The sequence below is a fragment of the Phaethon lepturus genome, unplaced genomic scaffold (assembly GCF_000687285.1).
Source record: "Phaethon lepturus isolate BGI_N335 unplaced genomic scaffold, ASM68728v1 Scaffold54304, whole genome shotgun sequence".
Classification (NCBI taxonomy): domain Eukaryota; kingdom Metazoa; phylum Chordata; class Aves; order Phaethontiformes; family Phaethontidae; genus Phaethon; species Phaethon lepturus.
In genome coordinates this window covers 1-16,151 of record NW_010533616.1, presented here as the reverse complement: position 1 = coordinate 16,151, position 16,151 = coordinate 1, and the positions used below count along the sequence as shown (strand labels likewise).

The following is a 16,151-nucleotide window of genomic DNA, read 5'->3' as shown; positions in this document are numbered from 1 at the left end:
AGGGAGGGAAAGAAGATCTTTACAAGCTGCAGAAGCAGGATATAATATAGGGATTTTTTTGTTTTGTAATTTTAGGTACTCACTGAGTTCTCAGCTTTCCTTCATAAGACCTGCCATTCAAAATCACTGGACCACATCACAAATCAAGGTTTTCATTTGTTCTCCAATACTAACTATGCATCTAAAGCCTTGTAGATATACAGGCACAGAAAAGTGAGAAAAAGAAACAAATGTTTTGCAGGTGTGAAGCAGAATTATTTCCCGAAGCTGAGAGTGCTCTACAATTAATCTAGGTTTTTCAGATAAACTACCAGAACACAACATGCCAAATTAAAATTTACCCTGCCAAATGGCTCAAAAATTCCTCGAAGCATATCTTCAGTTATGTTGAAGTGTAATGATCCCACATAAAGCCTCATAGGACCAGCACTGCCCTTCTGCAGATTATTTGCCATTGCTGCTGCTCTGTTTTTCTCTGCCTGAGAAAAGGAAAAAAGAAAAGCTCACCTTCTGTAAGAATTTAAGAAAAAACCCTAACATAAGCAGTATACATCTACCAGACTAAAACTAGCAGATTCACCGAAGAATACAAGCTGCTTTATGATCTGTAAACTACCCATTGGACTTGAACTTAAAATCTACAAAATCCAAGACCATGACCAAGTACAGAGACACAGCTTCCAAAAGCCTTCAAATTGTACAACTTCATGTAGAATTCTGGCTTGTATCTAGTAAATTAACGCTTTACTTTTTACATATGCTGCAAAGCATACATAACATATACTACAATTCAGTAACACTATTATAGTTTCATTATTACTACTTTCTTAACATATGTATTTTCAAAATGCATTTATACCACTTTGAACTGCTTTAATTTGCCTGTCAACTATGGGAAGCAAAGGTCCACTTATAATTAGCTTAAATAATCATTCTTGTTCTTGTTAAGCTCTTCCAGATGTTCAATGGTAACCTAATTTTCAAACAGTAAGTTTTCCCACCAGATAGAAGAGGCACCACTCAACATGAACAAAAATGAGGTTTACAACTCCTTACCTGTGATGCTTGTACTATGATCGGTACACCCAATACTCTCTGTCCAGTTAGTCCTATGGCCAGAGGCACTGAACTAACATCAACAAATTCTACATAAGCAATTCCCTTTGAACGCCTGGAATTTCTATCTGAAATCATTCGCACATCACGAACCTAAAAGGCAAATATAGAAATGCTATCAGAGATAAAGGAAAAAAACTAATGCAGCCCATTTCTCAGAGAGACATTAATAACCAGACAATTATTTGCCAAGCCAACAGTTTTTAATTATTCTGTAAATCTAGAGTAGCATGAAGTTATCTTAAGAAACATATCCCAGAGGGAAGCTAGTATTAGCAGCTGCCAAAGTCAAATGTAGAATGCTACAGGAACACAGGCAATAGAATACTTGCAGTACTGTAATGCTTTAAGACAGAACCTTACAGCTGATGGAACAAACAGTTTTTCAAAATGAAAAGTTAAACTAATTTTTAAATTACACTATAGCTGGCAGACCTATCTGCAAAAGACTGAAAATTCTGAAAAATGAAGCTGCTTGAATCGGAACTGCATTGTCATGTTTTGCTTCATATCACATGCTGAACAATGAACTGATAAATTATGTTTTCATGTTCAGAGCCTCTAAGAATTATTGGTCATTCATCCCTGTTTTCACCTGCAGAGGAAGCTCCAGAAAGCTGCTTGCTTACAATTCTGCAGAATATCAATCCTGTACTAGGACAGTTTGAGGAAGTATTCAGAATCATTTTAACCGCCCTATTAATTACCTTCCCTACAGTAGAGAAAAATTCTTCCAAGTCTCTCGGTCGAATTCTTGCAGCCAGCTGCATGCAGAATACTGTTCTAGCATCCCTCTCTTCAGGTGTAAGATTATCAATAGGTTCTCTGGAAAAAGGTAAGTTCAGTTAAAAAATAATCTGAATTAAGGTAACTCACCTCTGGACCATGCATGAAACTTTAAATAATCAGTACTTCAAAATCTGATAGGAAAAAAACACCTGCCGTATTAAAAAAAGCAGGGTCAAGAACTGAAGGGAATACCTAGTATTAAAGAAGTACATATATTATTATTGTATTAACATGACTAAACATCCTGTTTCAAGTGTGAGCATTAAATATGACTGTAAAATTGTATTTGAAGTACAGAAGCTCCAATTAAACAGAGGTGCCATTCTGCTACCGTCCAGAACACGTAACAATACCACTAGGGAGCTTGCAGTCAAAAAGATGAGATGAAAGGACAGGAAAGCAGGATTAATTAGCACAGACTAGCTGTCTGAACTCTCAGACAAGTAGGATGAACTTTTTTCGTGGCTTTGCAAACTAAAATCTTACATCTACACAGTCACTTCAGTCACTACAGCCACTGCATAAACAATATTGACATCTGTACAAACAGAATTTCCAGTCCTCATTTCATAGTTTCAGCTTGTTAACCCATAAAAAAAAATATATATGAATAGTGAATAATTACTCTCATACTTGAGACCAGAAACACTAGATCATTTTTATTTTGGTACTGATCACTAGCTGAAATTAGATACGTCACTTTTAAAGTGTTAAAAGCTTCAAACCTAAAAAAAAATCTGACTTGTACTTAAGTACAGGACAGAATTAGTATGCTGGATCCTGGACTGAGTTTCCAGTCACAGAATACATATTACATTTTTATAAAGATTCAAAACCATCACTGAGAATACAGAAGAAAAGTTTAAATTATCTCAGTAAAAGTTTGCTAATAATTAAAAACACAAAGCAAGATTGGTTAGATTTAACTACACTAATTTAGAGAATAATCTCATCAGCAGCTATCTAAACCCAATTCCCTTCAATGAGAAGTGTAAGAATGGATAAGGACACCCTGGATTCCAAAGGGTACCCAGCTTCTCTACAATTAACATCAATACATACCGAATAAGAAAAAGAAGCATCTGTACAGTACTTCTCCACTCTGTACTTAAGTTTATTAAGATTTAACAGAAAAGCTAGCTAATTTGAATCACAATTAACAGGAAAAAAGATTTAGAATACAGGAAAACAAAAAGCAAAGCAAGACATGTTTTCCAAACTGGGGGGCGGGGGGGAGACAAGTTTGTGATATGGGGAGAAAGCAACATATTTTCAATGCTTTCCTCTCATTGGCTTTCTGAATGAATTCCAGCATTACTTGTGAGTATAAGCTGGACAGCAAGTAGTCACACATTCTTCTCCCATTATCTTTCCAGCTTCAATTGGACAAAAAAAAAAACCTCAAACCCCGAAATGTGTATAAGAATTCCTACCTAACAGGGCTCTTGTCTTTTCTGAAGGGACTTTTGCTTCTGGAGCGTCGTCTGCTATAAAGAGAGATCAACAAGATTTTAAGAACACCTTCAAATACACTAGTCTGATTTTAAAGAAAACCTATTAATGATGCAATAAGAAGTAGAGAAAACTCAGAAACCTTAATTTGATGCTGTGAGGCAGACCAATCTTCCCTCTGATGGCACTGTTGAATTTCGGACCAGAACTACGGCAAAAGCAAAGACAGACATTACTCAGCAGAGTACCTGAATTCAAAATTTCCCATCTGTACTCACATTACATTGTAAGTGCTCACTCACCCTTGCACCTGAACTCGTAAACATTTTCCATTAGCACACACATAGAATGCATAAGCTACATGCAGCACTCCAAACCATAACGCATAAAATATGCTCCCTGCTCAGTTTCATCTGCATCGCAAAATCCCAGAGTATGCAGAACTCTAAGGAAGAACTGAATCATGAGCCAGACAGACATGGCACACTTGTATGTGCAAAATATTCTGAGCTACAGTTACTGTTGTAATCCTCTTTACGTGTGTTTTTTGTCCACATGCATATTCTACCTACTGGTGACTGCAAAACAGTACATTTACGGCCTGGAACTCAGCCTCAGAGTTCTAAGCAAAGTGGTGCTGGCATGACTATTTGCTCAAGTGTAACATTTTAAAACTGAAAGTTTCATTAAATTTAAGGTGCAAGTGGAAACCAAAGTAGCTCCCTGCAGATAGCTGCAAGGGGCAGATTCACTGATGTTGTCTCAGCTCTAGCCATTGAAGTGCTAGGAATACATAAATGCAGCTTCCTTTAAGTAAAGTTCTTAATGGGTATCAAAACACAGAATCATTTAAGAGAGCAGTTAACCTTATATAGACATGTCACCACAGGAGGAATCCAAGCTCTTGGCCGAATCTAATTTTAGTTTTCCAGGCTTCACAGAGGCTGTTAAAACAAATGGCAATCTGCCCATTGCTGCCATATTAAGGACAGACCTCTTGCTAGTTATTGTGGCACAGGGCAACAAACTGTGACATGAATAGTAAGATTCATCCTGTCATCTCCTCCCTGAACTTCATCTCCTTGTAGATACAAGGCAAAGAACAACACCTGTTAACGTTCTTCCTGTATATCCACCAAACGGCAGAGGCACTGCTGCACAGACTGAATGCTAGGGGGTATGTCTTTCCATCTGCACAGAACTGATTCTTTCTGCTGTTGCTATAAATTGATGTGAAAATATCCTGAAAGATATGGCAGTCTGAAGGCATTAAATAGTCTTTCACTAAATCCATTTAGCCAACCAATTTGTCTGACAAACATCATCTTGCTATTCAGTGGAGCAGTAATGCTTATAGTTAAAACCCAGCATCCACAACAACGAGGAGGATGCCCATTTTTAAACATGTCATGACACAGGTGGAAGTAGTGGGCCAAGATCCAAAACCATGCTGGCCAGGTTAAAGCAAGGGAAATATGGCCCTGTATAACACTGGGGAAAAAAAAAAAAGAAAAAAGACCATTTAGAAACTACTTATCAAGAGAAAATATCTACTTAGTAAGAGAAAAAAAGACATAAAAGCAGGCACATAGTAGGATGAGATCACTATTGATCAAAAACAGACTTTTTTTTGCCTAGGATACATTATTGCATTGCCTACTCAAGTTCAGACAAATGACTGCTGAGAGCATCCATCCAGGTTCTCCAATGTCTAAGATGCACACTGCATCTGGAAATGTTGGTACTAATTCCAGAGGCTGGCTTCTTATCAGAGATAGGATTACTGTGCATCTTCACACCTCCTGATGTAGAACATTTCAATTCAAATGCAGCAGGACAAACCAATTAGAGTAATCCCAGAATATTAACATGCAGACCAACTAAATGATGGTCAATAATCAAGACTAAGTTTTTAAGGAAACTAATGTTTAAGTGTTTGTCTAAACCTGACAATAAAACAACCTGAGAAGATACACAGTAACAGTTTTCAAATACATGCACAACTTCCAAGAGAAAAACAAAACAAAACACACACCAAAAAAATCCCCACAACTTCAAAAATCTCTCTTCCATTTTCACTCTTGACAAATTAGTAGTATCTTATTTACATGCCTACATGGGAGAACCATTAAAAACTCCAGCAAACTAAAGCCGTAACAGACCACAGGAACAGACTGAGCAGAAAGCTGCCTGGGGCAAGATGATAGCCCAAGTTGACTTCTGAAGATCCTTTTTCAACAGTATTCTGTGGGATGCATTTCTTTCGGTTTTTCTAAGGAGACTTGCTTGTAAAGCTGTAGATCTCAGGGGAATCTTTCCTCCTACTGCCCAAGAACTCTTTACAATTGTTGCCCAGTTCCTGATATCACGTATGGAAGCACCGAGTCACAAGCAATGTATGCCAGGGGTTACCAAACACACTAAGTCCCACGTATAGCCAAAGCACAGCTAGGTACATATTTTCCTAAACCTACATGATGCCACATGGCCCAAGAACAACAAGCAGGTCAGAAGATAGTCAGTAAAATATCAGCTTTCACCTGTTCAGTCATATCCAACACTCCAACAAGGCAAGCTTTGGCTAACAAAATCCAGGAGAATCATGATGAACTTCCAGTCCTCATGCAATAACCCTGTTTTCCCAGCAGGTTTGCCCAAATTCTTAGTTCCATAATAGCAACAGGACAGTTTAAGACTTCTACTGTATGTCAGCCATAGCTGGGATTTGTCAAACAGATGTCTAAGCAAGACCACTTGGTCAAGTTCTTTCTCTAAGAGACATAATAATGTAACTGTAAAACATTTAAGGAGCAATATATGCAAGGAGAGTAACATTAAAAAACTGTATGAACACTAAGCAAGGTAAGTCAGTCACCCAATTTAAAAGAATTCAAACATTTAGTCACTATCTCATGCTTAAAAGATGACAAATTCAACATCTGCAGATCCTCTGTTGCACAGTCTTTTCCTTCAGAATTACCTATACTAGACTTTCTCTTCTCACTACTGCACAAATGTTTCCACATCACCCCCAGTAGCAAAATCTCAGTTTAGAGACAGACACATCTTGAAAAGGGGCCTTTACAAAATGCAAATAAGAAAGGTAACAAGGAGGAAAAGGAGTAAAAAATAAAATAAAAAACCCACCAAACACAGCCACAAAGCATTTTGAACTCGATGTTGCAGTCAGCTACAACACTGCCTGCAGTAACACCATCTCAGAACTGTCTGAACAGCCCCACAAGGTGAGATTTCAGATTCAGTTTCTCCAGCCAGTGAGAGCATTCTGGTAGTTACTTTTGAAACACTGCTATAGAGACTGTTTCATATGGAAGCACCATTTTTGGTAGATCCAAAGGAGGCTGGTGATGCAGGAGGCTTCATCTGTAGAACTTGTGTCTCCCTGAAAGTCAGCACCTGTTGTACAGCTTTTAAAAGTGAGTCTCTGCACTGAAGAGTCCTGAACAGGAAATGAACATGGGATATGAGGGACCTTCCTCATATCTTCTGACATCCTTCTCTTTCACACCTTCTGAGCCAAAACTAGAACTTTGAAATCATGTTAGCATGCATATCACTTCAACAGCATCATCCATGACCTACAAGTGAATGACAGCCAACAGTTGCTTATGCAACAGTCAGTACCAATGCCTCTGGGATGCATGTGGTTGCCTTGTACCAGTCTTCAACTATTTTAAACGCTAAAATTCTACTTACTTAAATGAAAGCAACAATCCAGCAACTGAAGCAGAGAACACAACACTGCCAAACCAATACACACAACCTCATATCCTCAGGGGATACTAGATTATCTCACCTTTTTCTTCACTGTCTCTCAGTACCAGAAAAAAATTGCCCAGAACAGCTATGGAGGAGTATCAGAACAACAAAAAAAGACCCCTTGCAATCATTTACCTTCCTGGTACAACATATTTTGATACATTAAAACAGGCATGGGTTATTGTAGTAATGCCCATACTTTCAACCTTTACTTGAGGAAATTATTTTGTAAGACCAGAACAATGAAACTCCTAAATTTCTCCAAGTGAAGAACCTTCTCACCCAGTGACAACAGGAAAAACACCCTCTCACCCTCTGACACACCTAGGAGAACGCAGCAACTCCCAACCAAATGATGAGATGAGGGACATCCTCTCCACACACCACCACACTGGAGGTGAGAAGACTGGCAGGCTGCACATACAGAAGGATAGAGATGCAGATCAAGGTCTTCTGTTTATGAGGCAGCCTGGAGCCACAATGGTGGCATGGGCAATACCCAGCTAGCTACTATAATCTTCACAGGTGCCAAAGAGCTGTTAGAAAACATGTCAACTGTGCACAGCTGAAATCCTCAGAGCTGAAGCCCAGAGCAGCTTTACAGAGGCTCTGACAGGCCCGATACTTGAGACAAAGTAAAAGCAGGGCTGATACGCTCTACAATCCCCAAGTACACAGGGCTGACGGAAGCACATGATGCCACTGCATCTCAGCAGAGACAGGATTTGCAGTATGTTTTCATTATGAAAATACCAACATGCAGGTGACTTAAGCGCAAAATGAAACCCCAATACCTTGGGCATTTTTTGTTTGCATTCCACGAGTACCAAAAGGAATGCATTCCCTGGATTGGCACCCAGCCACCTAGAAAAACATTCATGTGCACAAAATTCTACAAGCCTGCCATTTATGAGGAGGACATTGTCTTCTCAAACATCGTGAGCGAGATTTCTCCATCATGGATGACACTATATGCCATGATTAAAAAAATACATCCTTTTCAAATGCTTGCCTCTGAGATTTGACAACAGTTGAGATGAGACCCAGACAAAAGTAGACACAAACAGCAGCCTCAGGTAATCAATGAAAGCCAAGCATACATCCCAGTTGTCACTGCTTTTCTGCTTCTTTGAAGGCAAAAAGAGGTCATGGGGAGCAGAGGGGAGAGCAGGAATACAAAACAGAAATACAGAATAAATACCGATGAAAAAAGTTGTTTTTTGAGAAATGATTTACAACTGTCAGGAACTACCTATAGCAGAAGTTCTATCAAGCCAAAGATCTGACAGGAACTGAAGAATCTTCCACAGCCTCTAAGTAAGTTTGAGAAAAAGCAGGGCAAATACACAACACATGGGCATGACTAAGACAAGACGCTTCCAGTTGGGATGCACAAACACAGGATGTGTTCATGCAAGTCCGTATTTAGGAGCAGCAAAAGGTTTTTATGAGCCTGTAACCAAAAAGTGATAGACCACTATTCATTTTTTTGACAGTTAAAACAATCAGGCTCATATACTGAAGATAGTTGGGACATGTAGAGAACTTGCTCATTATTTCAATTTTGTGACACACTTTGTTTTCCAGTCAGTTGTACACATTCTTTCACTTGCTTTTGCATCTTTCTGTGTTCAGAAAAGAATGAAAACTAGCAGGAGGAGATGGATATTTATTGTCTTCCTCTTTTTAACTGTTCAACCTTAACCTCTCACCTTCTTTTTTTGAGATGATTAGTGACCAATTTAGAAAGCAGAGTGTGAAACTTTAAGCCTTCACATCATACACTGAAGCAGCACACATGCAACTGTACATAAATAACCTACTAGGGACTTCTATAGCGGCCTCTGAATCTGCGATCTCTACTTCTAGAACGGCTGCGTCTGCGTTCTTTGCTTCTGCTCCGTTTCCTTTCCCGGCTTCTGCTCTTTTTCCTTTCCCGATCTCGACTCCGTTTGCGTTCCTTACTTCTGCTCCTCTTCCTGTCATGGCTTCGACTACGGCTCTTGCTCTTTTTTCTCCTGAGAAAGAAAAATACAACTTTGGTTACACATGTAGCTCAGTGTTATTATTTACTTCACATTCCACAGTTCCTCTAACCTGATGTCACAGACATTGACAGGAAGAAGCTTCTATCCATCAGTATTTACACAAATTTAGTTTGTTAAATGGGTGGTTAAGCAAGTCAGCAATCTTTTAAAATTCATCACAAGCAACATGAAGTGCTCCAAAGCACTTTGTTATTTTAACTTTTGTCATCACTAAAGAATGCTTCCAGGAAGAGTACAATGACTGAAAAAATATTTCCTGCACTAGATCTAGTACATACTAAATGCAGTACTTCATGTGTCTTTCAAACATACTTTAAATACACCATCAAGATGCTAAGAGTAAATTATATTTTTATAGCAAAGTAAAACAAAACACAACAAAAACAGAAAGGAAGAGGCAAGTCTGAGGGCAATTCCGATAAGATGACACCACCCAGAAATCCAGATTCATCTGCATCAACATTATTTAACCACACTTCCTACTGTAATGCAGTTTTTGATAATTAGGCATGCATAGTCTCTCTCCCCTAGGATCAATCACTTACCAGTATCTCCCTAAACTAAAACCCTCGCACACTATCATAATGGCTCTGAAAAATACTACTTGTAGCTCAATATACTGGCCAGTACCAGTCACTAATAACCGCAGCTAGTCGTCAGTAAAGATAGCAACTATTCACTACCCAACTGTGAGCTGAACCCTCTTTGCATGCAAAGACTCCTAACAGTCAAGATCCATGTTCTGCCTTCCAACGTAACTAAACTGGACTACAGTACAGACTGTACTGTAAAATCGCAGATTCTTAATCCTTCTAATGTCTAAAACAGAAATTTAGTACGATTTGACAATTACTGAAAGCTGCACATTGAATCTAATGTTATTTTTCAGTTGATGTTTGGTTTCCCTGACAGTTTGAGTCTTCTTTTCAGTATAGTCCAACTGAAGGAGGGTAACGAGTATCCTCTAGATACTGACACTTCAAACAATTTAATTGATAAGCAAAGCAGTTAATTATAAGCAGTTTAATTGATAAGCAAAGAAGTCTTGTAAAGCCTATAAACACCTTAGTCTTCAGCAACAGAGTACACTGTCACAAGTCACATACAAAATGGTGTGGATCGTTCTTTAAAGATTATGGGGAACAACAGCTGTATCAGAACAAAATTCTGAGACAAAAAGCTTCATGCTATCAGAGAACTGCAGTACAAGAATAACCTTCTAGCAATTGCTAACTCGAAAACTGAAATGGGGAGATACCACAGGAGCAACATGTCTGAACAGACATGAGGGTACAATGAGGAAAGCAGAAAAAGAGATGAAACTCCACACAGTAAAATAACATTGCAAGTAACAGTAGCAAAACACCTTGACTTCCTTCCATTTTACAATAATGTAATTTTTTTCTAAACTTAAGTTTACTATTTTTCTAAATTAAAAACACAAACTCAAAGCATACAGGTCCAATCTGAAAACAAAGCCGTGGGCGGGAAGGTAACAAATGTCATTTATAGAGGTTACAGCAACTGAGGAAATGAGCTAAAATATGTTCCAGTACTCTCGTGACCCTACCATGAACACACATCAGAACCAATTCTAAAATTTAAAAAACACTGCTTTTCTTTCAGATCCCAGTTTATATTTTCAGACTAGCCATCCAAACAAAAGCAAGGTTTTACATGCCATCTATATATATATATATATGTATTTTTTTAAAGCAATAAAAATTCAGAACTTAAAATAATGGGAACAGCTGCTTTTGATGGGGTCTTAGGCGTCTCAGTATTTTACATGAGAATTATGTTCACAGTGTTGTTTAGAATGCAGATATAATGAATTTTAGATTATTACATTCCAGCCCAAGTCTGGTGTTGGAACTTGACCTCTCATTTTGCAAGTATTTATACACCTGGGAAGAAATCTTTGGATCCCTTCAGCATTTTACATGCATGATTTCAGAAGTTGACAACAGTCTGTATTTTTATCTGATACTAACATTAAATATTTTCACAACTTTTATGATATCAGTGACAAGGGTGTTACTACATTTGTAAACAAAAGAAAATTTCATAATTGCTGCAGTTGCAATTTCATAATTGCTTGCAGTTGCAAGCTTTTCCATTTTATTTCCCTAAGCATGAGTGACATGCATTCACAAGTTTTCAAAAATCAGCAGCCTGCCCCCAAATATAGAGAATTGAGAATATGCTTACTTCTTGCTGCGTTCTTCATGGCCATTGGCACTGCTCAATTTGTTCTCATCCTAAGCAGGGTTGATAGAAGAACATCGTGAGGACGAAGCGGAAATATTTCAAGTGGTCAAAGGGTAATGGGAATAGGAATAAGAAAATAAAAAACAAAAATTTTAATACTAAATTACTTGTTTACAGTTTAATGTGGAAAGGTTTAAAAAATTTAGGTAGGCATGTTTAACCAATTTGCTGCTTAAATTTAAGTCATACAATTACAAAATACAAGACTTGCATCATTTAAAAGTGTATATTAAATTGTACATACTTCCTTACATGGTTTAGAGAGCAAGTTATCCTGTAGAATTCAGCACTCAAGTGGTTAAATGTTATTTCTATAAAATAAGCGGAATTTTCAGGTTTGTGTTTGTGTGCCCCTCTGATCAGTACCAAGGCTATATCTCTGCCTAAGCCCCAGTGGCTACGCTAGCAGCCAGCCACTATGGATTTCCTGTGACCGATGCCATTCCCGAGATCTTCACTCATTTTCGTTGAAGGGTTGTAAGAGCTTGATGTCACCTCTGTCACACATCTCGCCCTGAAGCAAACAGGGATTCACACTGCTTTAGTAACGTCGACTCCCAAGAAAGTCATCAATAATCCACCAGTCCAGCCTAAACATTCCCTATTTCCATACCTGTTTACATGGAAAATATCCATGTTAAACCAGGACACAAGAATTTTAACATAATTTACAAATTTCTCTTCAAGATTTTAACGTAACTGTTAAATATTACATAAACTAAATATACCATTTAAAACTTACAAATGCTCATCCAAAATTCATTACATGGTTGTAATAAACACTGCAGAATAGACTAACAATAGCTGCTATATAATTTATATACTTGTTTTACAGTTTAATCACATCAGTTACATCAAAAGTACAATTCCTAAGCAACTTAAACTTAATATACATTTCTTGCAAAACCAGTGCTAAAGCATGCATAATGTTAACACTTCACCACCATTTGGTGAAAAACAAAAAAAGACAGTATTCGTTTGCTGCTGGTTTAGGTAAAAGACATCACTATGCTAATTGATAAAAAATTTGCATAAAAATTGACATTTCCTAATTAAACAACTAGGACAGAAGAATACAAGAGCTTATTTTAGAATGACACCGCAGACTGTGATACTGTCTTTTACTTGCTAAGAATATTCTATTCAGGGATCCAAGAATTTCTGTAAATTCGTTCACTCAGCAATTGATTTCCATCTGCCCTGTTAAAAGATTAACCGCCACCAGTCTTCTGCATTAAAAGCAAGTCTCACTCTTCTTGCACTGAGCAGACTGTTCAAATATTTACTTGCCATGGGACTGGTGAAAAGGTTATTCTTGGAACCCTGCTTTTCCCAAACCACTGCATTCACCTTGTTGCTATACCAAACTGGACCTGGCAATTTTAGGAGAGGTTTTTGGTTTCTTGGGTTTTTGGGTTTGTTTTTTTTGTTTTTTTTTTTTTTGTTTTGGATTTTTTGTTTGTTTGTTTTTGGGTGGTTGGTTTTTGTTTTTTAAACCTAGGGGACCACGGTACAGCGATACGTCACTCAATTACTACCTTATGATTGACAGTTCACACTGGAATCAAAGGTGAATTCATGGGAGTAGAGGTGAGATATCGTTAGGCAAGTCTACAAAGAGAGATAGATGGGCATTTATTCATCACGCTGAAGTGAAACTACTGCACAATATAATTACATTAACAGTATATATTTACTTGTAAGTTACATGTAATGCATCTCCAATAAGATAAATCATGAGGGCTCCAGGGATGTTAGTTTACAGTTCAGCAGTAGTTTCATGAATAATGCTAAATTAAGGTAAACAGGACCTCACTGGCACATTTTTTCTCACCTTCTTGTAAGGAGCTTCAAGCATTGCTTCAATATCAATATCATCAGCCATTTTTCAGGACACCTGAAAAAAGAAGCAAAATCCACATGAGAGGGAAAACACCATTGTGCTTTATATTCCAAAGGCTTTTCCCTAAGAGGCCATCACTGCATTGGCTCAAATTCAAAGAGCAGTGTCTCAGAAGACATTTCCAACAAGAACTGGAATCAAGCTTTCCCCAGCGAGATACAGATAAACCAGTTATAGCAGCGAACAACAAAATGCTATTGAACACAATTAGGCAGTGGAAGCCCCAGAGGCATTCCACCTATTTCTTTCAAAACAAAGAGCACAGATCATTTATGATATAGGAAGACAGGTCTGGTGGCCATCTTCAGAAGTCCTAAAGCTTGCGCAAAGGACCCAAGAGACACATGTAAAGAACACAGAACAAACATTCAAGCAAACCTGTTCACAGCTTCCTAGTATTTGCTAATTCAAATCTACTAATCTGAAGACTTTAAAGCAAACACTACGATCCTTTAAGAAATATGGCCTCCTGCATAATGTAGGCCCCAGAAGAAACAGTTATGATTGAAGCATTAAGAGCTACTAAAGCATACACAAGATCCATGCAGTCTGGAACTTCATATTCCAGACAAAAAAGATCCACCATGCCGTGTAACACGAGTCACCACAAACTTTTTATTTTCAATTGTTCCTCTTATTTTTCAACTTCAACCCCATAGTATAATTATGTGTTTATTATATTCTGAATCCCTTTGACATTTGATTTCCTTTCCCTATGCAGGTATGCTACTAAAAGCCTCTCAAGATTCTCTGCATTAAAGTATAGGGACTCAAGTTCCTCAAATCTCTTAACAGTTTCTCTCCTTTTTCTTTCTTAAGCTCAAAAATGGCCAGGCCTCTAAATCCAAGTCAGACAGCCCATGAGTAAAAGCATTACTGCATGTGTTCCATAAAATATTTTTTTAGTCATACAGGTTAATTCTTGCACCTTGGTTATAGGCATTGCTGCAGGAATTGTGCTGTCCAGAGACTTGGCAGCATAATGAAATCACTCCAACTTTTCAAGATCCTTTAAGTTGTTCACTCATAACTGAGAACATTATACCAGAGCTGCACCACATGTAAGAATCAAGTCACTCTATCACTCATTAAAACAATCAAGAATAAAACACAATCCTTTAGCAGTATCAGCGCACTGGAAGTTCATACTCAGTTACTTAAACACGGCACACTAACCTCATTTTCAAGTTATTAAATCTTGGGCTATAGTGCTATCATTTACAAATATAATCATCCATAGTTTGTGTGTAACAGCTTAACTTTACTTTTTACTAGAGTATTTACATTCAGCTTTTCAAGTCATCTACATACATGCAAATGATTTAATCCACCACTGCTCTACCAGTATTTGGTATGAACAAGTACATCAGTATGATTAAGGACCATGAAAAAGCACCAGGCCAAAGCCAGGATTCCACAAGAAAATTCCCATCCACAATTATATTTTCATATATGTAATTGAGCTAGCATATCCAGCTACACCTGGGGTGGGATTCTTCATCCTGAAGAGGGGTGGCCAAAGAGGAGGATAGGGGCCATAATAAGGACCGCCAAATCATGAGTGGCATGGAAAAGTGAATAGGGAATGACCATTACTGCATTCATCCAAATAATAAGAGTTGAATGAACTATCATCCAGTGGGTTCAAAACAAAGGTCCTGATTCACACAGCATTTAAGCCATGGAATTCACTGTTACAGGGCACTGTGGATGCTAACAAAGAAAAACACACATGCAGTGTTCAAAAAACCCAAAACAAAAAAGCACAAAAGTTTACAGAAAAAGCTTTTAATTAAACAAAGACATGCCTTGTGACCCTGAACCACAAGTAGCTGACAACTAAGAGCACACAGAGAGACGTACCACTGTATGATTGCCCTGTGTTTCTTTTCTTTCTTAGGCATTTACTGTTGGCCACTATCATAGACAAGACCCCAAGCTACATGGACTTTTGGTCTCACCCCCGTGCAATTTGTGCCCTTTGTACTCTGTACAAAACACTTCCATTGGTTTAATACCATGTTTTTATAAGAGTATCTTCTGTTCACAAAACACAGGCCTACTACCGACTTTGCAATTCATGTAATGGATATAACGATGCTATATCTAAGTTACTCTTTAAAAATAAATCACATTATTAATTTCAAACGACTAGAAAATCATGACAGATTTTCAAGTATCTTTCATTAAACACTGAAAAAGCTCCAAATATTTCTCATAAAAGCCTTTCAGCTTGCTCAAAAAAGCTGTATATGCCCGATCTTTGTAGAGGAAAAAAAAAACCTACACCATCACCACAAACTCAAAACACAAAAATAAGTAAGAAATGAACTATATGATACTTTGTGGGTCTACACAAAACCTAAAAGGACATGAAATTTACGCCTACTGATCTAGCCAGCATTTTGAAGACAGATTCCATCTCTTTTTGCTGTTATATTACATAAAAGGAGTTTAAAATGGTCCTCTCCTCAAAATTCCTTCCTTTAGAAATTCCCAGAAATGACAACTCCACTCTTGCTCTGCAAAGAGTCTCCTGGAAAAGCATCAGGGAAGTTCAAGGAGAACTGAATTCCTTCGGGAGGGAAGCTCAGCCCTCGGCAGTACACGCACCTCTGTTCAGCGGGTTCCTTCCCACCCGCAGTTGCTCCACACACTCCCTATGCGATCGAACGAGTTCGGCTTCCCAAACACACCGTCGAGCTATAACCAACCCGCCCGATTCTGGCGGGGCTCCCGACTTGCTCCGAGCACCGCACCTTACCCGCACCCTCCAGAGGCCTTCAGTCCCT

At 38.1% G+C, this 16,151-nt stretch overlaps 1 protein-coding gene across 1 annotated transcript; it reads right to left on the bottom strand.

Annotated features, from left to right (window-relative positions):
* Positions 1-341: 341 nt before the first annotated feature.
* LOC104614069 (RNA-binding protein 39) lies at positions 342-13,354 on the bottom strand (the record flags this gene model as incomplete). The annotated part of the gene is made up of 8 exons (XM_010285229.1): positions 13,291-13,354; positions 11,397-11,446; positions 8,961-9,155; positions 3,500-3,565; positions 3,339-3,389; positions 1,824-1,941; positions 1,057-1,209; positions 342-479 (listed from the first exon to the last, which is right to left on the bottom strand). Coding segments are annotated over exons 1-8 (822 nt in total), but the record flags the coding sequence as incomplete, so codon positions are not given.
* Positions 13,355-16,151: the final 2,797 nt, after the last annotated feature.